Genomic DNA, 24111 nt, shown 5'->3' on the forward strand with positions numbered 1-24111 from the left:
TATCTACACTGCCTTCTGATGCATTGACGTTATCACGTCAGCGGGAAACTTACCGAAGAACATATTTCCCTATCCCATCAGCCACAGTTCTACGCCTTCACACAACAGACTCTTAGAAGTTCTCTGGTGATCTTTCACGCATTGAACGGAGTAAAATTGACGCACCCTGCTCTGCCCCGTACACTTTAAAGGAAAGGGCTCTAATTCTTGAGAAACGCGTGCGCCTTGAAAAACTACCAGAAGCACATCTTACGTTTTGTTATGCCTCATTTCTATAACAGCATGCTTTAATTTTAAAAGATCATGTAGAAATGTCCGTTTGTACATGGAGGGAAGCAGACAGCAAGCACAAAAGTGTAAAACATAGTGCACCCTAAAAATAGAAACGGTGGAAAGGAAGCCTTTCAAAAAGACAGCTTATTACAAGCTCAGTTTGCTTAAATTTACGTTTTTTGTCGAAGTTAAGTCTTAGGTTGGCATGGGAATAAGCCTCAATACATGTGGGTATATGTTTATAAAGTTAATCTATTCCGCAATATATCTTTTGTAAACCCGCACATTCAAGTGATAAAGTTTAAGGCGCCAAACCTACACCCTGGCAGGGAGATACACCGTAATGGAGAGCTTCATATAGAATTTTGACCACTTGGGGATCTTTAACGCGCACCGAAATGTGGACATACGGGCGTTTTATTATTTCACCTCCACCTGAAGCTCTTTAATAACCATGAGAACTCATTCCGACGTACAACAGAAAAATACATAGAAGGATGGTCGTAGTTTCACTTGAGTTTGCACAATAAAACGTTTTTTTCCGGTGCAAAAAGCAAGAGTGAGGTTAGTACAATCAGAGTGTAAGTAAGCGCAAAATGAACAAGGATGAACGAAGTGAACGAGATATGGCGCTACTATCAACTCGTTTTGTTTTCACTGTGATGTCCAATTTTATACGGGAACATACACAGCTAATGAAAGAAAGGAGGAAAGGGGGAGGCGCATAAGCAAGTACAAAAAACAAAAAGTGAAGGATGACATTTCAAACGATAGCATTACAAAGGCACTTTTTCATTGTAAAATCTAATGATTTGATAAAAATTGCAGTTCTTTCTTTATCAATGCTAGAGAAGCTGTGCTAACGCAGTTGGCTTTTAAGGAAACTATCTGGTAGGCCTCGATGATTTCTCGTGTCGGGCTACAATCCTAGTCTCATCGAAAAGTGGCCTACACTCACAATCTCTGCAGTCTCTGCAGTGTATGCCCAGATGTACTTTAATCATCTTGTCTACATTATTCCTACCTTATCTTATTCTTATCTTCATATCCTATCTTATCTATCTTATTCTTATCTACATTATAAGACGATTAAAGCACATCTGGGCATGTACTGCAGAGACTGCAGAGATTGTGAGTGTAGGCCACTTTTCGATAAGACAAGGAAACACAAAAAAAAAACCAAAAACAAAAGGACAGAAATATTGATCATAAAGGTAATACAAGTAGACTGGGAGAACGGAGGTGCATATCAACCAGACCCGAGACATTCTTGACGCTTAATGTTGCGTTGATATGAAGTTTTTTTTCCCCGTTCTTACCGAAGGAAACAATAGAAGGAGTAAGAAGCGAAAGGGTGTCGACAGAGACGACACAATCAGTCAAATTGAGATTCAACTTGATTTTAGCATGGAACCAAGACAAAATGCCGAATAGGAAAACAGAAAAGAGAATAAGGCAGCAAACACAACAAGCCGCCGAAACACTGTGAATTAGCTGCAAACCGAGATATAGTGGTTGAGAGGAGGGAAAACATGAAGGGTATGAGAAAAAGAAAGCCCTGAACCATTCATGTGATTTAGCTTCATCACAATGCAGTTGATTAACCAATCCGTGAAATTTTGTCGATGAATGATGTCGAGCGCACGGTTTGAATAAAAAAGTTCGGTCTACGCTGTGACTGTGTGACACAATACCATCATGACTTTCCCCTATGCGGAGTGCCACAGCGCCGTTTACACTTTCGAGTGAAATTGAATTTGCTTCGATGGCGACACGTATTGGCAACTCTAGTGCATTGTGGTGAAACTCAGCCCAGGGTAGTGCCTTAGAGTGAATGATGGAAGGAAGCCACAAACAAAGGAGATTGTGGAGAAAGTACGAAAGGAAGGAAGGACAGAAGAAGTTTTTAGCTTTTTTATTGTTATGTTCTATGCTTTGTTTGGAAGTGTACGGCCCACGAGCGCACACAAGAACCCCTGGCTGCGCAGGGATATTGGCGGTCACCGAAGGCCGGACTGAAAATGAGCGTCGCTCCCGTGCGTAGTCATCAGCGCGGGCTACGAAGCTCCACGCCCATGAACGAGGGAGCCCGCCAAGTAACACGCGCGCGCATGCGTCACGTTTAAGACGCACCTTGGCGCACTCTCCCCCGAAAAACGAACGAACGGCCGAAGTGCTTTGTGCGCCACTAGCCACTCAGCAAACAGAAGCGGAGGAATAACCTCTAGGCGCGTCTGCCGACAACTTCAGCGTGGGCCCCAAACCAAAAGGCATGGAACCTGTCATGGGAACAGTTCTCTGGACTGTTCTGAGTGCCTGTTGCTTTCTTGGAACGGGTAAGTGTGACACTACTTACATGTTCTGAGATTGCAGCTTCTTTTTATGGCTCGGAAACAAAAAAGTTTCGTCGTCTTCCGCCCTGCGGTAATGATTTTCTTCCAGAAAATATGATTAAGGGTTCATGAAAACTAAATACTACGTTATTCAAAGACCTACCTTTTAGTAATTCACTAAGTTCCATTACAACCACGAAACCCGCTTTATAACAGAAGAAACAAAAAATTTTAAAAAGTGTTCAAATTTCGCGCCACAGCGACATAATATTAGCCTGGGTGACGTGATTTGAGCCAACATTAGATGCATTGCTTTTTGGCTGTTCACTGCACGTTAGCTCAAGGGACACCTTCAAACAGAAGTAGAGGACATGCTAGAATCGTCGAGTCATGTGTCTTGGCAATGGCTTATGTCGGCCACCGCGAATCGCAGAAGCACAATTCTGTGTCGTGATCAAAAAATTGCCAGGAAGTGACTGGTGAGTGGACACGGCTTCACCTGTTCCCCTTAATGTCTCGATTATTCCTTCGAAATTCGCGATAAAATTGCTTTGTTATCGCGACAAAAAAGCATCATAATTAACCAAGCTTGTATTTTGTTCTCAAGGCCCATTTTCCAACTTTGCCTTGAAACTACCTAATTATTCGGAAAAAAAGTGAACACGCGCAGATAAGGATTACCTCGAGTGTAGCCTCAAAATTCACATCCGTCCAATAAAAATATTAAGGACACGCTTAGCCCAGATTTCCTTCTCGATTTATTAATCTGGTAAGCAGGTTGGCGTAGTTTTACGCCTACGGCCAAAATACTGAATGTTTTCTTGACACCTGTCGAATAATTTAACGAGGTAAGATCAATTCTTCAATTTCTACGTGATGCAGTAGTTTTGTTCCCGATAATCGCGATGCAGTAGTTTTGTTCCCGATAATCGCAGTTTATGTTTGCATATCAAACAGAAATTCTCCAATTTATGGTTATTTTAACCGTCTCGGAAACGCTGCCGCATTCAGACTGAAGTATACGCATTTTTTTGTAGCATCGGGGATTTTATACAGGCATTTTAAACAAAGAATACGGTAATACATCATAAACTAAAGCATTAATAGCCCCATATGCGTACTTCTTTTCAATAAAAAAAACAGTTTAGCGAATTGCGCTGGAAAACTACTAAGAACCAATGGGCTTACAGCATTATAGAGACTATGGCGAAATGACAGTACGTACCACGTCCAAGCAAGTCCCAGTGCACTTTAGTTGCCGTCCCTAACAAGCTGTTTTAATGCAAATGTTTTAGGTGCCCATTTTTCGAAAAAAAAATTACACCACCTTCCCGTAGGGGAACCCTGAGTAGTATGCGAAGCAGCCATGGGGTCGACTGAAGTACCCCTTAGTGTTCAGTTCGTCGTTTCCGTTCACGTTCAGCTTCGCGTGCCTTCGTTGTAACAGTAGCTTCTTGACGTAGTTTGAATGAGTGAACGACATAAGGCGCGTTCGTAGCACATCCTCCCGTCTCGTTTTGTAGCGCAGTGGGAAGAGCGCCACATACAGTACCTCCCGTTGCGGCCAGAGAGTCGTGGGATCGAAACCGGGCGCCGCCTAACTATTTCTTTTTATTGTGGACTGCACTGACGTCAGCCCAAACGCTGACAGGGCTGAACAGACGCGCATGCGCAGTAGATTGCATACGGCGGACAACAACGAGGGAGGGAAGGACACAGCCCCGAGCATGAGATGCTTCGCATCTAAAAAACCATCGTCGAGAAAATGGCCACACTTGTAAAAAGAGGACAAAAACCAAACGTCTCTATTCGGAAGCAAAGGGTAGAACATGCGAACCTTGATCACATAACACGCAATGCACATCAGTAACCGAGGCCTTCATCCCTTGTTGGTCTCCTCTTCCCCCGGACGATCTTCGGTGTTCGCGCGCTGCTCACGAGGATGCTCACAATCACGCCAATGAGTGCGGTCCTACATAACCTCTAGTTCTTCAGCCGAACGAATCACCCGGGGCCAACCCAAAGACCTACAAAGGTGGATTCAGTTCGTCAACCACCACTACAGCTCCTTAAAATGGGCTTTACCGTACAGCGTTTCGCATACACACATCGCACGTTGGGTCAGTTATTTCAAGCTTGGCTTTAAACGCACATGCGTGATGCGATGCAATTTGGACCTCGTCTCTGCATCGCGATTCGCTACTATTACGCCATCTCAGCGCGTTGCCTTCGGTAAAGCAAAAGTTATCGTGCTTGTTGTACCCTTCCTCGTGGCACATAGGCACTTAAAGAAAAAACCTGAAACAGGGAGCTTTGGGCGGCTAATGTGTTCGCTTCACAAAATTCCCCAAAGCTTTCATGAAAACGTAAAATTTCAGAATAGCTTGTGCCGCATCACACATGAAAGGGATGACACGTGAGTACAATAGGTACACAGAACCCTTATTATAGGGAAGCTGTAGCGTGTGCCCGTCTGCTGGCTGACGTAACTCGCGTCGTAAGACCCAGAAACGGAAGAGAAGGCACGCGAACGCAGTATAGTAGAAAAAAAAAGTTGGTGGTCAGAGAATTCGCGCCCAAAACACAAAAGCGCACGAGAGAGATTGATTGATTGTAGGGTTTAACGCGCAGACGCAACGCAGGCGATGAGGCGCACCGTAGTGGAGCGTTCCGGATTAATTTTGACCACCTCGGGATCTTTAACGTGCGCTGAAATCTCGTACATACGGGCGTTTTTGCTTTTCGCCTCCATCAGAAAAGTGGCCGCAGCGGCCGGGAATCGAACCCGCAACCTAGTGCTCAACAGCGCAATGCCTTCGCCACTGCGCCACCGCGCAGGGTTAACAATTGAAATACACACAATACTTGTTGCATACATATTACGTAAATTTCACGTCAATTTCTAAAAAACAAAATGGATTTGAAAACGTGTAAATGCGTACCAAAGAGGCCTTGGCTGCCACATCAGCCAAGTTTTAAAGGAAGCAGTCAGAGACATATTGAAATACCGTTGTGAGTGCGCAAAAAGCGGACGGAACTCTTTAGAAAACGCTCTCAGGGTTGACGTTACGCGTAGGTTCTTGCTTGGTCGATGTTGCCGCCAGTGGCTTCATTGTTTATTGAAATGTCTGTGGTTGCGTTGTCATTGTGGGGACTTACGTTTAGAGGAACGAGCAGAGCGCGAACAAAAAAAATGGCCGCGTATCTGCTCCTTTCTTTGCAAATGTCGACAAAAGACGATAGTCTCTCGACTTTTGCCAAGTAAGTGCCCCCCTTCACTTTCCCACTCACCTCTCATGTTGTTCCTCTTGCGTCGCGCTCCTTCCAAGGTAAAGACACCAAAGGATTGCTTGAATCCTTTTAAATTGACCGCGTTCCACTGCTCCAGGCCGGGTGTCTCGATGCCAACGCTGCCGTACGGCGGAGACGCGCGTGAATTGAGCTTGCGCCCTACTTCAACGTTGATAGAACCACGTTGCCCTACTGCACGTGTGTTCCAAGCAGAACGGGGAACCTTTCTAGTGGAACCTCTCGTAATCGTTGCCGGTTGATTTCTTAAAATGGCGCCAGAAGCTATCGTAGCGCGGGCGACAGCAGGCGACGGCGGAGTGAATTTTTTTTCTGCACTGTTGAAGCATTTAATTTCGCAAAAATCAAGCATGTGTGATTTTTTATAAAGGAACACTGCAAATATCACTTCTGTATTAGTTTTTTGTCTTATATTTGCGTAATGTCTTGTTCTTGTGCAACAATGTTGGCAAGTGTGGATTTTACTCCGGACTTAGAAGGGCACATTTAACTATGGCTATATAAGACTATTGCGGATGCCTTGTTTTACTTTGGCCGGGTGGCTGAATCGAGTCACAGACAGACAGACAGACAGACAGACAGACAGACAGACAGACCGACAGACAGACAGACAGACCAAAATTTCTGGATTTAAGTAACCCAAGAAAGACTATCGTCTTTAGGAAAAAAAAATTCACAGCATATCCACGGGGTGAATGATGATGAGTGGGCGAAGCTCCTGAGGGGAAATCATCGGTAAAACCGTGACTCTTCAGCGAAAGTTCGCCCACTACATCTGGGTCCGACCGTAACGTCTAGAAAGTCTCGCTTAAACCGCGCGTCGGCACCTTGGGGCTGAGCTCGCCTGATGCGTTTTGCAGACGCCTCACGAGCTCTCACTGCATCGGGGTCTGCCTGCCGATACGCGCGCTTTCTCGCCGCTTCCCGTTCTCTGACGTTTTGGAGATCCTCTTCGCGCCGCAGCCGTGCCGCTTCGCGTACGGCAGGGTCCTCGCGCCGTTGCCGTGACGCTTGGGCCTCTCGTTCTCGAACGCTGGGATCTTGGCGGCGTCGTCGCGCAGCCAGACGACACGCTTCGGCCTCCCGCTCTCGTACGGCAGGATCTTGGCGGCGGCGTCGCGCAGCTTCACGGAGCGCTTCTGCCTCGCAGGCTCGCACATCTGCAGCCTTATCCATCGGGCGACTCCGAGCGCGCGCCAACAGCGAACGGATTTTATTACAACGCTCCCCGCCATCTAGTAAACAATCCAAGAACTAAACTAGAAGTAGCCACGCCATCTAGTAAACAATCCAAGAACTAAACTAGAGGTAGCTACATACATACGTCGAGGATGGACAGACCCACGCCATAAGGAGCTTCGCCCCTAAAATTATGATAGCTGAATTCACTAGCTTGTCTGGGCTGTGTTATTACTAACAAAAATGCGTTCATCTGCTGCCTTGTACCGCGTAGGATCATATTTTTTGTTCCCCTTATAGAATGCTGACTATTATGCCTAGCGTATCTGCCTAAAAATTACTTTTCAATTCAACGTTTCTGCACCAGAGCTTCGTATATATAGCGGCAGTGATATTCCTTTTGCTATATATATTGACTAAACGTTAGAACACAAAGTTACTAAGGGAACCTAAGCGGTTCTAGTGCCATGAAGTTGTTCAATAAATATCCCAGTTAGTTCTGCCGAGAAGTACATATATATGAGAAGTTCCTGGAGATCGCGCGTCTTTTACAAGCACAAAGGCACCCTCGTGGCTCCACAGCTACGGCAGAAACTGAAAGCGGTAATCGTGAACTCCGAATTTTATTTTTTTTTCTCTCACACCCCCGGATGCATTCAAAGGGAGTAAACTTGTACCTTTACGACTTTATGCCAGCGGGAATACCATCGCAATTGAAAATAATTTGTTCCGACACAACATATTCTTCAGGGTCGTTTGTTTTTCTCGATGCAACATTAAAACAGTAAAGAGTGGGGAAAGTATGTTGCCATGATTTATTTCAAATGGGAGAGGATCCGTTTCTAAATTAAACACGCAGATGAAGAGCGTACCAAATTTTAGGCAATGCTACCTAGTGAAACTTTGCCTCGATGGGCGTGTGCTTTGGTGCATTGAACTTGCGTATGCTCCGGAGGCCACGACTGAATTAGTATATTTCCGTCCTACTTTAAAAAAAGGGATGTGTTACCCCTTCGGAACTATTGAGTTGTACTTACCGTTACTTTGAAGACGCGTATTGCTCTGTAATATTTTGGAAACCCCAAGCACAAGTACTTCCACGCACATTTGCACCTTTACCTCCGCCTACCCCCCTCCAATTAACCTCTCGTTGTTTTAAGAAAGCATACAGTTCTGACAAAAACAGGGCAAAAATGGACCTGATGTCTCATGGGTACAGGTTTAAGGCCAATGAGGCGCCAGTTTCGATTTCTGGAAGCTGGCGGTGAATTCAAAAACTGAGGAAGGGAAAAAAGCACTCGCCTCTACGATGATGTTTTTGCTCCCTCTGAGGAACCGTGGCTTGTCGAAAGCAATGTGCAGCGGATACCTGCGATGCAATTCATAGCCCTGCTACAGCCTCAACCAATAGAACACCAAATTTTTTGCGATGCATAATTGCGCTTCAGTAGTCTAGAAATTGCTTAGAAATTGGTGACGTAACGGATGTCGGCTCTGAACGTAGCGACCTTGGATCGGCGGAATCATTTTTGTTTTGGTTACAGTGACCCCTAAATTGTCGGGTTATCGTCGGGTTCGGAAAGCTGGCGCGGGGCGGGGGTGGTCATGTGATATTTGCATTGGAGAAATAGAGCTGAGAGCTGCCGGTGATGTCATTCACAAGATTGCATGATACGCTTACAAGAGCCTACCGTTGTCGCTCGTGCGAGGAAAATCAAAAATGAAAATATTGGACAGAGAAACAAACATGAGAGGTGGTAAGATGTAGGAACAAAATTTAACCCTCGACACTTTTTTCCGCTACTTTATGAAGTGCAGTAAACAAATGCGGCATGGCTGCAGCACTACGCAGTATTGTAGTGTCGAGGTAGTGTTACGCTAACGCCTTGTCTATGCCTCAGCAATAACAAAAAAATATATTTTTCAAGGATTCCTGTATATGTCTAATAAACACGCATAAACCTTCTTAACAAACCTATGGTACTGTCCTAAACTTTTATGTTCAAACCAAAAGCACCAACTACACTGGAGTGGATGACTGCGAATTGTATTCTATCATACGATGCGCACAAGCTTTTCTGTATTTATGCTGCGTGAAAAATATTCTTCTCGCTGTGCCTGACCAGAAAAAAACGTTGGCGGCTACGAACTGGATGGTGGAATTCGGATACAAATCTGAAAACGCTGTTCTGTACCTGGAGGAGCAAAAGTGTACGGACCACTGAAGTAGCAATTTTGGGTTATCTCTAGTCCCCCTACCCTTCTTCCTTCTCTGTCAGCACCTTTCCTTCGCCACTGTTACCCACCCACCTTTACTCCCGCCCGTCTCCATACCCCCAACCCCCTTCCCTCCTCCTTCCTGATCGGCCGGTTGAGGTGGCGGCGCCACACCAGAGAGTTACCGTCATCCCCTCATCCTCCCCAACAATCACTTATATCTTCTCTGCCGCACGGCAGGATAGGGTGTTATGTACGGTATTTTTGCAATATATTAGTAATTATACGAGATCTCACATGTACACCAGAGTTGGTGGGCTGCTACCGGAAGAGAAATAGCTTACAATTGCCACTTTCATGGTCCGCACACTTTTTTGCACGACTGTACGCTGTAGAACCTACAGAGGGCACTGATACTCAGCCGTCAATGCTGTAAAAGTGAAAAAAAGTGGGAACACTCAGCTGTTATTGATTTTGTTATTCCGGCAGCTCTTATTGATTTTTTGCAAAGTTACCGGAGGGATATACGAAACCTTCATGTCACGCATCTCTCTCATTCGAGAGAGGGAGAGAAATAATAGATTTATTGTAGAGTTTAGCCCCTACCTAAAAAAGCTGGCTACTGCAAACTTTGTAATAATTAAAAGGTACAGTGGTTGTCTTGATGAACCACAAGGTTGGAATAAGTACATTGGAAGAGCAACGGCTGAAAGATAACATGCGCGCTGAGGAAAATACTTGCTATGTATGGTACATATGTTTTCATCCATCAGTAATATTCCAATAATATGCAGCGTATATATTCGTTTCCTTAGTGCAGCGGAATGTAATCTAAACAAACAACAAACTTTATACATCTATATACAAACAATACAAAATGGCCATGATCCGATACAGATACTTTCACCTATATACCTAACACCATTTTGTGTTTACACTCTCATCCTGAGGAATGTGGGCGCATTCAGTAGTGTGAATAATGCAAGAAACACTCGTCAACGATTCTTCCTTAGTGGCAGAGTTGTATTATTGTGAGACACAGCTCTTAGCCTCAATAATAGATGTTCTGGCTAGTATTCATTTACACTCCTAAAAACAGTGCCCTAACTTCATTCAGACCAATCGACCCTGTTGTATACTTATTGCCTGCATTAAATGATGAAAATATCTGATTAGATCGTTGAAACTAATGCTCACCAGCTAGCCCAAATCTACAGCTCCGATTGTTCCGAAATATGGACAACACGTTTGCTATCAGAGGCTCTCAATTTATCTAATTGCCCTTTCGAACGACTTATCCGAACAGAATATCTACTTCTAAAGCTCCTATGCTTCGTCACCAACGGCGGACAGCTCACTCAGTGTTCAACTGCGAAGCTGTCATCTTTGAGGTCATTGTAGTCCACACTACGGTTTGTTGGCAGGTAACTCTTCAAAGCGAGACCTGCCGCATTTCTAAATACACAAGGAACGCTGATGGCAAGCCGCACGTATTTCTGGCTAAGCTTGCGCTTTTCTTTCTGAACTAGCTCTCACCAGCACACCAAACAACAATCATAGTGCATTGACAACCCACTCACGTACATGCTGCTTCAGCTACATTCTGCCACGCACACTTCCGCTCACTCCAAGCGCGAACCAACGGAGCAGCAGGGCGGATATGCATAATGTGGTGCAAACGAGGGCGTAATATATGCTGCGAAGAATTCCAAGCGAGGCTAGAGGCGCCATCAAAATAAACAAGGCCTGTCATTGGCACTCACCCACGGCGTACACCCCATTTTCGGAAGCGGCTTCTGTGCCATCGTTCTTCAAGGTCGCTGTATCCTGGCATCACGTCCAGGTTGAAAACAAGCAAGACGTACGAAGGCGTGCAGAGTTCTCGCCTATTTTTTTACACCGAACCTTTCAGTGATTCGGCTTCCGCACATCGGTTGTGTCAACAAGATCGAACAGAACGGAATTTGTTTGTCTCTTGGTGTTGTGTTTTGTGCTGCCTTCTTGAAGCCGTCCGAAGCGCTCTTTTGCCTGGCGTCTTACCCGTCTAAGCACAAGCACATCACCGTCGCCCCTTTTTGCGTGCATGGTGGGGACGTGCACGTGCAGCTAGGCTTCACGCACTCACCAATCACGTGCTCTTTGGGGTGGCGGGAAAATTGAACGTGGTCGTTTGACGGCCCGTTGGGACCTGACTGCTGTCCTCCGAGGTCGAGCGGTTTGGGTTGGTGTGTTACACAGACCGTATGACGAGCACGACGCGGGAGGGATACCGACAGCCCTAAGTTGGTCCGCTAGAATAGAGCTTACGTCCTTCCAAGTTAAATTCAGCTAATTTGGCTTGAGAGTATGCTCAACCAAAAATGACAGACAAACGTGTTTGGTTTCGTGCACTACTTGGACTGCGCGTAGCATTGGTGCACATTGTCCTTCAGATGATATAGACGACGCTGATTTTATTTTATTTTGGCGCCCACATCTGTAAATACGGGTGTTTGTGGTTTTCACACTCACCTGCGAACTTAGGCCGTGCTGCTTTAACATTTCACCAGCTTTTTAACTGCGCACCCGCACTAGCGAGCGAACTTGACGGCTTAACTGCTAAACAGAGTCCTCCGCTTGCAAAAGTGGACGCTTGCCATCGGAACGGCGTTTAAGTGCGACTGAAGCTTTAAATTGTCCTCTGGATACGGAACGGATTTCTTTGGAAGGTCTGCCGAAGTCTTTGGAAGGTTCTGATACGTCGCAAAGCACGAAGAGGCTGGTTTTGACTGTGCTCGAATGACCACGATACGCTCCTGAAATTCTTCCCTGATCTGTTTAGTTACAATATAGCTCGCTGCGGCGAGCAACCCGCCTAAAATGATAAGAACCGGCCATTGTGAGGGGATTATGAACACACTTCAATGGTTGATTCCTATCGCTTCACAGGGCACAAGCCGACGTACGTGCTGCGTGCGTGTCTCTTTTCTTTGTCTGTTGTCGGTTTATGCGCTGTGCAGCGGTATCAATTACCAACCATTGCTATTTTATGGTCGTCTCTGATGAACGCTTCCACAATAACTAATCGGGTGCCGAATTCCCGTTCTATACGCTAAAAAATAGAGAAATGGAGGTCTTATACGACGGAGGCTAGTTTTCTTAGCTTGACTGCAATATAGCCCGCATCTAACTACCAATACTTATTTTGCTGAGGTTGAATATGGCTAAAAAATGACTTCTTCATGTGCGAAAAATACAGAAGCACTAAACATAATTGTTCACCCCTAAGGTTTTCTAATATCTTTCAAAACATGCCGATTAAACTCAGAACTCATACCATTGTATTCTCTAATAAATCGTGCCCCTTTTCTCGTTTGGAGTTTCGAAAACAGTTATAAAGGTTTTAAAAGTTTTTAAATCTGGGATTGATAAGTTAAAAGTTGTTTTTTAGGCGTGCTATAAAAAGTCTACGAGCGCAATCTCAGGAACCTACCCCCTAGAACGTTTGCTGCGCACAGCCGTGAAGACATTTTATGGATTAAAAAATTACGGCATTCAAGTTTCATTAAGCCAACACATTAGGTTATGTCTTCAAAATGAAGCAGTACGACGTGAAACAGTTTTTTTGGAGCATTGTTCGAAAAGCACATCGTTAAAAGAACCTTATCTTAGAGCTATGCTGCCGTGCCGTAGGTTGTGACCGAAGGTGGGGGCGTCTACCGGGTCGCATCGACAAAGAATTGCACTCGCTTGCTCCAGATCTGTTGTAAAATGCTCTGCAGCTCTAAGTATCCATTAGCTACTATCTTGGATGAAAAATTGCACTTAATTTAGCCGCTACGACTACACTATCATTTCACCGAGTTTCATTTGCTTATCTTTATTAGCTCACAGTTGAGTATTGGTCGTTACAGAATTCCCGTCTGCTGTCACGCATGGCCATCCACCCGGGGCGTATATGCTAACACGAAAAAGCTGTAGGTGTCGTTTCACCTGAACAATCCCAAATCAATATGTATGGCAACTTTTCACTAAGAGGGCTCCGTAATCACGCCGAGTTTTATTTACTCGTCAGAATTAAGTAGTTCACACTGAAGCTGTAAACCTTACAGAATTCCACTCTGCTCTTAATACATGTCCGCCTACCGAGGCAGAATGGTCACATAAACCGCTGCAACTCTGGTTTTATCGCAACTATAACAAAACAAATTACATTGCAAATATCTTAGAATCTGTTTTAAGGATTGTGTGTGTGTGCGTCCTTGTTGGATCATTGTCGTAAGTAGCCCCGCACACGTAACATCTTCCGCGGTCTTCGTATCTTCACACCAGCGGAAAGGCCCGATTTTTTTTTTCTTCGAAAGAGTAATGGACTCGCCTCCCAAAGGCCCCCGTCGACCTTTCTTCGTTGTCCAACGGCAAGTGTGTTGTTGAGCGGTCCCGAACCGTAGACGGCGCACGCCTCTTCCGCCCATTACGAGCGAACGGCTCAACCCGGTGATTGCGGTCCCGTTGTAACCGCCATTTTCGCAGTCGCTTACGTCCTTGCCCCGGCGGAAGCACAACTGTGCAAAAGCCAACAGTTTTTGCTTATATTTTTTATTCACTTATATTGCCCCTAAAGACCCTTACAAGAGAGTATTGCAAAGTGGGAAGGAGCGGTGATGAGATATAACCAAAGTAAGCGTACATTCAGGTAGCGTAAACAAGAAGGAAAGGCCAGAATGGAAGAGAGAAAAAAAGGGAGAAATAATTCCTGAAAAAACTAACCCAGCAGTGAAGCAGTAGACGATAAGCTGGCGCGCGGGTGCACGAAAGCTGTGATAGCCAAATATTCATGTGTTGTGTCACCAACGGACGTCTGACTCATAAAACTGGCCCTTTTCCTTGTTTTCAGCGAAATTACTATAGTTATTAACACAGGCACACAAGCGAAAGATTTATTTATTTATTTATTTATTTATTTATTTATTTATTTATTTATTTATTTATTTATTTATTTTGTTAAGCTAGGAGTCAAGGCAGTTAAGCAAGGCATGAATAACAGACTTCTGCAATTTTTTGCACAAAGGGATATAATTTGTCTAGAAACGTTTCAAAGCAAAGGGGCATATTTATTATCTGGTATATATAGTGTTACACGCTTGGACGCAGGACATCTCCATAGTAGATTTGAACAATGTCCTTTAGGTTCTGCCGTGACAGCTGGAACAATGCGTATACGTACCACCCACTGCTTCGTCACTGTTACTGTAAGATCCCCCTGGCGGTATGCGTGCCTGTAGACTTATCTGGTCTAGTAGCAGCACGCCAGATCGGCATTTCTTAGACCTGACCGATGGTTGACGCCCCTAGGGCAGTAGTACGTTCCCAACGTTTCTTCTATGTATTTGCTGTGAAGAATTAAACTACGCAATAACGAAAAATAGTGAGTAACATACCGAAATGTCCATACCCAACCACTTCTCTGCGAGCAATATTTCTATAATTACTTGTTATTATAAAAGCTGCATCAAGTGCTATATGAGCCAATTCTGGAACCTCGATGACCACAACAGGCAACCGGGAAAATGGGCGAAATTTTTCGTACCCGATACGCTAAGAGGTGCATTTTCTGGTGGTTTTTCTCTCGTGGTTTGTCTAAACCGAGGTACGTTGACATACTGTAAACAATGATAGTGTTTCTTCCTGCTTTTTGTGTAGTTTAGTTTTGTAATACTAATAGTTTTTTTAGTATAGCTCACCTATTGTACTTATATAATATATATTCCTGAAAATTTGAACACATATCTCTTTAAATATTCGTATACATTCAGCATCGCTTTACGGCTAATTCGAATTTTATGAATACAGAGTAACAGGAACCTGAGACCTGTACGGTGTTACGGAATCTAAAGTGCACATTGTTGCAGTCCGCATCAAAACACAACACAAAGAATATTACCACAGTAAACTGCAGAAGCTACGTGTTTCGCTGATGTGAAACAAAGCTTCATTCCTGCTTTTTGCCAAAAGCCGCTGAGGAATTCCATTCACCGCAGCCCTTTTAACAGCTCCTCGGGCCACTAAGCAGCCACCGTCCTGCATACGCAGATTATTGCCAACTCGTGGACGTGAACGCCGTTTCGCGTTACTCCAAAGTGTCGCAACGGCTGCCGGCTGTCATCGATCACGCACCGGGGGGCCGCGCCCAGTTCGGCGGCAACCGCACTTAGCATGCGAGGCGGGCGCGGCGGCTCGCGAAGGCCGCCATGCCTGTTGTCCTTTTGTTCAGCGGCCGCTAAGTGCCCGCTTGTGGCTACCAAATTAGGGAAGGCGGCGAAAGTCATTTTGAGCTCTCTGGCTACCACCGGTGTTCGAGAAAGTAAACAACTGGCGCTCGGTGACGATTCTCTTGAGCGGAGAGTCGTAATGCCCGAGGCTGTGCTCATTCCAGGGTATAGCTTTTCCCTATAGCCGGCTTAAACGGCGGTTGCGACACGAACGTTTTGAGATAGCGTCATCGCGGTGGAAAATACGACACAGGATGGAGAGTGCACCACGACAGGATGGGGAAAAGAATGAGCATGCGCTGGCGTTAATTTTACGGTGAGCTGTTTGTGTAGCAGTGCTATTATTTTCGGACATAATGCAGTTTCAAGAGGGTCACGTTTCGACACGCTAAAGGTTGGCTTTGGCGTGTAACTCACCTGTTGATTAACGAGGATGTAGGGTGGGGCCTCAAAGGGGCGTTCAAATGAAAAGGGCAAACAAAGAATCCTCCCTTTCAGATCACGTAGGCAAACCTTTTGTTACCTGGATGACATTGCTTTTTCGTGACTCTGTATCGGCGTTACGAATGTCGTACCAGCAGCACGTGTAGGAAAAGGAAAGTGAGAAGTGGTAATTGCATTCTACCTGTTTATTAAAACAGCTTGTCTGTTACCTCCAAGATTTGGGAGAAAAAGCGGCTTTAATGAGGCGGAAGATTCGATGGCGTAAGGCGTGGTACGGAACATGGACCTCACTTCGGTCTGTGTAATTCTCAGTCTTCTGTTTATACGTGCCGATAACTGAGCCCGCACTGGTTCCTTTTATGTCTATGGCGGCGAACCACAAACCTGGGGATCCAACTGGCAAGGATTCAAGGAGCGACAATCTGTGTCGTACGGTTGATTTACACTAAGTGAACACGATTCCATAAAGGAATGCATACAGGACGCTGTGGCCTTCAAACAAAATCCTTTCCGATGGGGATAAGTGTCTTAGGCTTCGCAGTGCCTAACCAGTCCGTGTGAATATCCCTGCAGAAAAAGTGTTATGCGTTGTATTCGTACAAAATCTGTCATTCCTCATGTTAAGATATTTATTCATTAAAATAGCATAATTACAGATTATTTCACAGGTGGAGTACCACGCGACGACACAATATTACATTACGCTGCAAAATGTTTCCCCCGCCTTTTCATTGCGGGCTTGAGGCCAGTTTTGTGCAGTGAGGAGCAAGGCAGGAGTTGTAATTTGCTGGAAGTGGCTTACCGCAATCAAATTGAACAGTTTCGTGGTGCACCATCAATTCTTTGACACCCACCACGGTGGCCCATTGGCTATGGCATTGTGCTGCTGAGCCCAAGGATGCAGGTTCGATCCAGGCAGCGGTGGCTGCTGTTCTGAATGGAGGTAAAAAGCCAGAACGCTTGTTGTGGAGATTTCGGCATCGCTAGATATCTTCAGAGGTATAAAAGTAATCCTGAATGCCCCACCACAGCACCCGTAATAGCCCAGGTGTAAACTTAATCAATCAATCAATCAATCAATCAATCAATCAATCAATCAATCAATCAATCAATCAATCAATCAATCAATCAATCAATCAATCAATCAATCAATCAATCAATCAATCAATCAATCAATCATAATTAATTCGGCAATCAATAGATCAATAATTAATTAATTAAACAATTAATCGATCGATGAAATGTTAATAAGTAAACAAACAATTAATAATTGAATAATTAATTGATTATTAATTAATTAATTATTAATCTAATAATTAAACCATTATTAATCAGATAATCAATTATTCGATCGATATATCGATAGATACTTTTCCACGCTTCTTGTTTTCCCTTGCTTTAGGTGAACGTTCATTTCCGTTCTCGTAGGACCGACTGTAGGATTTCGTAACTCGTGATAAGAATAATAACAAAATAACTTGAGTTAAATCTACATAGTTGTTCTTATTACCTTTCTAGATTTAAGGCGGGAGAGCTAATGTTCCTCTTCTGTTTCTCACGGCTAAAACAGTTGACCCTGCAAAGAATTCCTCAGGAGAATAAAACCCGCTTGCGTGCTTTGAAGGCGACAGCCTGGCGATACTTATTAAATGTTTTACTGCTATATCGCATTAGAGTTTCCTTATTCTCTTCCGTTTCTTTGTTTTTGGTCCTATTTTTTCGACCGGTTTCTTATCGCTTACTCCGTGCTTGTGTCTCTCCGCTTCGTTTCTGCGTCCTTCGGCGCCAATTGCGTCAGCAAACAGACTGACACACACCACAGCTTTCCCGCAATCGGGTTCTGTCTGGCTCCCGCGCAACTCCCGTGCCCGTGCACCCGCGCAACTCCCGTGCCGTCACGTTCAGGTGCAAGGCGGCGCGCACTGTTGTGAAGCCTTTGCGTTTCCAACTGATATTTAGGGGAATATGGGAGGCGGGTGAAATGACCGCTTAAACCCCCCGCCCCCCACGGATGGCTGTCTCCTGCACCAAGTGGTTGTGCCAGGAAAGAGCGAGCAACAACGACAGCTTTCGTTCTAACGTTGGGAAGTTGCGGATATTGCACGGTGGTAGCACATGCATGGGTCTGCTATTGGGGTGACCCGGGTTCAAATGCAATCGCACTAGATTCGTTTTATTTACTTTTCGCAGTGGCGGCCTTTTCTCTCACAGGACAGCAACAGCCACAACGGTTTCTCTCATAATGGGGCCCTCAAGGCGTTCGCCTTAATGAAACAAGGCGGCTTCTTCTGCCCTCAGATGGTTCTGTTCGTTATTTGTATTTGAAGAAACATAACAGAATGAGTAAAAGCCTTTTTGCACGCACCTTCGAAGGCTGTTTAACCTTCAGAAATACAAATACGGTACTCGCGTGCGCAGATCCGCCCGGTGATCTCGATTCACATTACAGTAGAGTCCCTCATGTAGTATGCAAGATCAGTGTGATGGCTCGAAGTTGATTTGTAGTTCTTAACGCTTTCAGCAGCTAATTACCTTCCAACCTGAACGGTGTTTTTTTACCGATTTAACGCATTTTTTACAGTTGAATAGTATTTCAATAGAAAGGGTGCTACATAAAAATTGACACCGATAATTTGTCGTCCTAATTATTCAGGCTGCATTGTAGAACCTAGTCTTATGTCACCGCTTAAAATAACTCTGGAAAGGTCAGCATAATTGTAAATCCTCGAAAGAGGGAGACGGCATGCATGTTAAGTGGTTCCCCACCGAACAACTCGTACTGACGTCCCATTCGTTCGTAATGAAGCTCAGGGCGCTTCCATAATCTTCGAAATTTTTGTGTTTTTTGTTTAGTATCAAATTTTGTTTGCTCGCACCTGGTTCCCGTGTGTCGCCACAGCAGAAAACGTCAAATCCACCAAGGATTCCGTGAGCGAGGAACAGCGTTTTTTGCACGTCCTAATGTTCCAGAAAACTTTTTAAATCTGCCAAAAAAGAAATACACGTCCTTCACCTTCTAGACTCCGACATTATCTGATGGGCCTATCTGATGGGCATGGAGGAGCAATCATTGACTGAGGTAGTTTGTGACGTTAAGTGCTGGATGCGTTTGTTTAGTACATTCTGAAAGAATTAAGGATTTGAGAAAAGGTTGAAAGAAGTGTTGCAAGGTCTCCTTAAGAGAATTCATGTGATTACGACGCTGCTTCGAATCATGGAGCACTGAGAGCGCCACTGGGCATCTATGTATTTGAGGGGGTGGAAGATGACTGCATTTCTTCTCAGTGCAAAAAACACACTACTCACATTCATGCCGAAATTTTTTTTAAATGGACATTTAACTTTATTTTTAAGGGACGATAATTCCGAACTTATTCGTGCAAAAGCTCCAGCGCGTTGCGTGTGGCCTCTCCCAAAACGTTACGTGCTATTGAAACGTGGGATTCTCTTTCCTGACTGACTCAATTTTTAATTTTGATTTGAGATAGTTTAGCCCTCTTGATCGCTAATAACTATCACTGATTCCAACGCGATTGCAACCCAACTCGTGGATCCGCTATTATATAAGCAGCACGGCTACTTATGGGGAATCCCTGGTGAGGATAGCATTCGGAAAGAAGTAAGGCTACCGATGATGACGTATGTACACTCTTTGACAAAATTTTCAAGGCCATGACGAAAGTGGATAGGCTGCAAAAAAGAACAACCAAAGTACAAGGTCGCCTCTCGAGCGAGTCTGAATCGTTTTATACCCGAAAGCCAGAGAAAACACCTTTCTTACTGCAATAAAATACTTTGCTCACAGTTAAGCGTTAAGCATATTCTTGGAATTCTTTCTTGAAGACAAACCTTTGTCTTGGCCTTGACAACTTTGACAAATCTTGTATGTCAGCGTGTATTGACAAAATTTTTACCTCAAATAAGTCAAACACCACGTTAGGGGCTAAAAACGTAAAAAAACAGCCTCTTTGCTGATAGGTGGCACTGTCAGTTACTGCAACGGCAGTTTATTAATAAATAGGGCTTATTGGCACTTCTATCTCGCGCAGTCGTGGGCCAGACGCAGGAATGCGACCCTGTCCCGGTGCTGCGCTGTTACGGCGGCCTTCTGAGCGGCGTCGAGGCGGACATGGACCGACTGACCGCCAAATACGGCACAGAGCTGGACGCCGCGCTCAGGACGTTCGCCAGGTGAGCGCTGTTTCCCCTTTACTCGCTAAAGAACCACGCCGACACTGCAGTGCACTCCCGCACTGAGTCACTTAAACGTCCGGAATAAAAGAAAATATGAAATTGGTTTCGCAATTTCTTTGGAAAGTTACATTTTCCCCGTGAAGGCTGTTTTTGGCAAATTGACAGGTGAAAGAATGTGTCGTATAATTATCATCATCATCGGCCTATCAACTTCTCCTGCAGGGCAAAGGCCTCTTCCATGGATCTCCAATTATACCGGTCCTGTGCTAACTGCGACCAATTTATCCTCGCACACTTCTTGGGCTCGTCCGCCCATCTAACCTTCTACCAACCCCTGCCACGCTTGCCTTCTCTAGGGATCCATTCTGTCACCCTTAATGACCAACGGTTATCTTGCCTTCGAATTACATGCCCTGCCTACACCCATTTCTTCTGCTTCATTTGTACTAATATGTCCTTAGCACGCGTTGGTTCCCTGACCGACTCCGCTGTCTTCTTGTTCCTTAATATTACACCTATCGCCTTCCGTTTTATTGCTCTCTGAGTCGCCCTCAATTTAAGTTGAACCTTCTCAGTGAGCCTCCAAGTTCCTGCCCCGTAGGTGAGTACCGATAAGATGCAGCTGTCATACATTTTCCTCTTCAGGGACAATGGTAGGCTGCCATTCATTATCTGAGAATGTCTGCCGTATGCACTCCTCCCCATTCTTATCTTTCTAATTATCTCTATCACAAGGTTGGGATCCAAGGCTACTACGTCTAATAACCAAGCGTAATTTAGGGCTTTAATCGCGCAGTCTTGGGTGACAGTTGACGACAAGTGCGACTCGCCTTTCGGTAAAGCCGACAACACAAAGCTCGCAACGGTAGAGCGCTAATTTGGGTCTGTTTTGTCTGGTTGTAGGGCACGCATTCATGCGTTAGGCTCCTCGAGGTGAAGACGTTTGGATGCTATCTAGACATTTCTGTGGGAACCCGGTGGTGCGCATGCGTCCCAGAAAACATATAGGTGGTTATAACGCAGTTTTATCGTTTGTAAGTGCAGTGGTATTGTTTGCAAAAAGCGGGTGCCTCGGTAATAAAAACGTACCGCGAAGCGTGGCTGGTGGACGTGTATTAGTGTTCTCTCTGTTGGTAATGAAAATAGTGCCGACATGCATAAGAAGAAATGTGCAACTGGTCTGCTAAACTGGAGTTGGGACTGCTGATTCAAATTTTTTGTGGATTAAAAGTACAAAATATAAAAAACAAGAACGAGACTCATACCCGTTCTATACAAACACAGCTCATTTTATTAGAGGCGGACATTAAACTTACAATAACACGGTTAGGTAAGGGTTACAGCCATGAAGGCGTTAAATCTAAACAATAGAAATATATACTTTGGCCTGGTGAATATTGCATTGTCACTACTGCAATCAAACCAATTTTGTATATCTGCGGTGTTTGCGCTGTTTTCACCGGTATTGGAGTAGTTAGCGGAAAGTTTGCGGAATTAGGGGCCGGAACACTGTTAACGTTAAAGTAAATTTTTAGTTTGAGCAACGTTCTAATATGTAAGCGAACATTAGAATCACAAGAAAGCATGTGTGCCCCTCCGGTGCCCGGAGTTTTCATCTGTGCTCTTACGAACTCCATATGCTTACCTACAACACTACAGCAGGCCAACGGCCCGGCTGATTGAACCCGGTGCTGTTCACGGCACGAGCAAACAGTGGCCTTCGTTGCTTGCCAGGGGCCAAGACCTCAAATTCTGGCTTTCGCTGTTCCGCGCGTTCCATAACCTATTGGATGGTGTTTGTATTTTAGGTGTTCCACCGATGATTTTGGAAATAATTACAGCCACCCTTCATGCTTTCTTAGAGAGGTTGTTTCTCGTGATGATCCCTTTATATGTGACCGTAGCAACTGCGCTCTCCGTAATTGGCAAATGCGGGGCGGCCTCATTACTTATCGCCTTGAAACAGTGGTTTCGTATTTAAAGCGAAAAAATAGGCGTGCACGTACTTTGCAACAGCGTTTGACATCAACGAAAAAGCGTGTTATCATATACAGGCTGCCTGTACACTGTCGTATTCGAAACAAGGCTCGGAAGCCAAAGTGTTATCTATTCACTACTTCACCTGGACACATCAATGAGAATCAAAAATTCTTTCCAACTCGTCTCGCCTTTTCGCTACTTCTGGTCCACCCTTAATTCCCCGTGTGGATTGTTACATGGCATGTCGTTCTGCGCTTTCTTAACGGCACTAAATTAGCGGAACCCTTTTCTGATGGACGCGAAAAGCAAAAACGCCCGTGTGTACGAGATTTCGGCACACGTTAAAGATTCCCAGGTGGTCAAAATTAATCTGGAGCCCTCCACTACGGCGCGCCTCATCGCCTGCGTTGCGTCGGTGCGTTAAACCCTACAAGCAATCAATTAGTGGAACCTTATCTTTATAACCTTATCCCAATAAATGAGAGAAAAAAGAATCGTACACGTCTGCCTCACCGAAGCAATGTTGCTCGGAATCTGTCTGGCACTCTACCGACCCAACGAATATGTGGCGGCCTTTTAAAACTTCCCGCGCTCTTGCAGCAAGCACCCTGCTTCATCGTCACCCTGCAAGCTGCGTCCGGGCGAGCAGGGACGTTGTACCCAGGCGGAGCGCGAGCAGCTGGACCGACTCGAAGCGGTGTACGAGGTCTTCCAGAGGACGGTCAGCGACGACCAATCCCTCAGGGGTGAGTTTTATACTACCTCCTCGCGCACATCCAGATTCACACATGAAGCAAGTTCTCCCTGGGTTTCTCGCGTGTAAAGATACGCCAGTGAAAACGTCCGAGCCGCATAAGAAACATAAACAAATCTCTTTGTCGCTGATGTAATGCGGATATATGAAATACCTTGGAATATGTGCAATCCCACTGTTTTTACTAAGTGTTTTTATTGACCCAGATGTCTATGATGAACTAACCAGCAGGTGGCATTTGGAACGGCGAGGCCTCTGTAACCGGGAGGCTACAAAATGCCTTGAAGGTGCCTCTAAATTTTTGCAAATGACTGATTGCAGGAGTGTCAAAAACAAAGTGAAATTGCTACGTTACACTACCGCCTTGAACTCTACACCACCCCACCCCGACAAGCTAGCCACTACCGATGAAGTCAATACGTACCGCAGCCCTCAGATGAACCCATACCCACACGACAGCCTTCAAGTCATCCACCCCAACCTCTACGCCGACACTTGCAAGTTATGTCCCCAGCCCTGCACACTCTACCACATTTCCTGAAAGTGTTCGCGAACTCCTCCTCTTACTCCATCGCTTTCCTTAGACATGAGCAGTGGCAAGGCATGCTAGCCCGTACCCTGGCGATCAGCTTCGGCTGGTATAAAAGGCTCCCACCAGCTGCGACCGCCCAGTGATTTCTGTTCTAAGACCTCCGGTTTTAATGGCTACAGAAATGAATTATCCCTCGGTGCAAGTAAAGTCTATTAGTCGTCGTTTTAGAATATGTACAACGCCGGAGTACATCAGGCTAGACGTATTTGATAACATTTTGTAACTTTCCAAGGACCCACAAAGTCACCTGTGATTGTTGTTTACCCATGAAAATGCCCGAAAATAAACAAGTGAATTCTACACGCGCTGCGACTTGGAACATCTGGGGCCGTTTGCCAAACCTCATAAGTTCCCGCCTACAATAAGACAGTGATTACCGACTACCATAAGTCGAAGTCGGCCACGGCGAATAAGTCGGTTGCCGGAAAACCCTACCGTTGGCCAACTTATCACTGCGCTTATTTCGGGTTCGGCCAAACGACTTATTTCCTAGCGAGCGCTTAAGTTGTTATGAACTTTAGCCCACTTATCGTGTTCGGGCAAACGGGCCCTGATAATGGGTTGAATTAAGCTAGTCGCTTATTA

General features: G+C 45.1%; 1 protein-coding gene across 1 annotated transcript in view; it reads left to right on the forward strand.

Annotated features, from left to right (window-relative positions):
* The first annotated feature begins 2436 nt into the window (after positions 1 to 2436).
* The window catches only part of LOC144139462 (uncharacterized), a 30589-nt gene continuing 8914 nt past the window's right edge, over positions 2437 to 24111 (forward strand). Inside the window, exons 1-3 of the mRNA XM_077671797.1 lie at positions 2437 to 2609; positions 20056 to 20197; positions 22781 to 22926. Of these exons, the coding sequence (XP_077527923.1) occupies positions 2546 to 2609; positions 20056 to 20197; positions 22781 to 22926 (352 nt within the window). The 5' untranslated portion in view covers positions 2437 to 2545. The remainder of the gene's footprint in view (positions 2610 to 20055; positions 20198 to 22780; positions 22927 to 24111) is intronic.

The sequence above is a fragment of the Haemaphysalis longicornis genome, unplaced genomic scaffold (genome assembly GCF_048455015.1).
Source record: "Haemaphysalis longicornis isolate Haplotype H1 unplaced genomic scaffold, Haemaphysalis longicornis Haplotype H1 scaffold_5, whole genome shotgun sequence".
Classification (NCBI taxonomy): Eukaryota; Metazoa; Arthropoda; class Arachnida; order Ixodida; family Ixodidae; genus Haemaphysalis; species Haemaphysalis longicornis.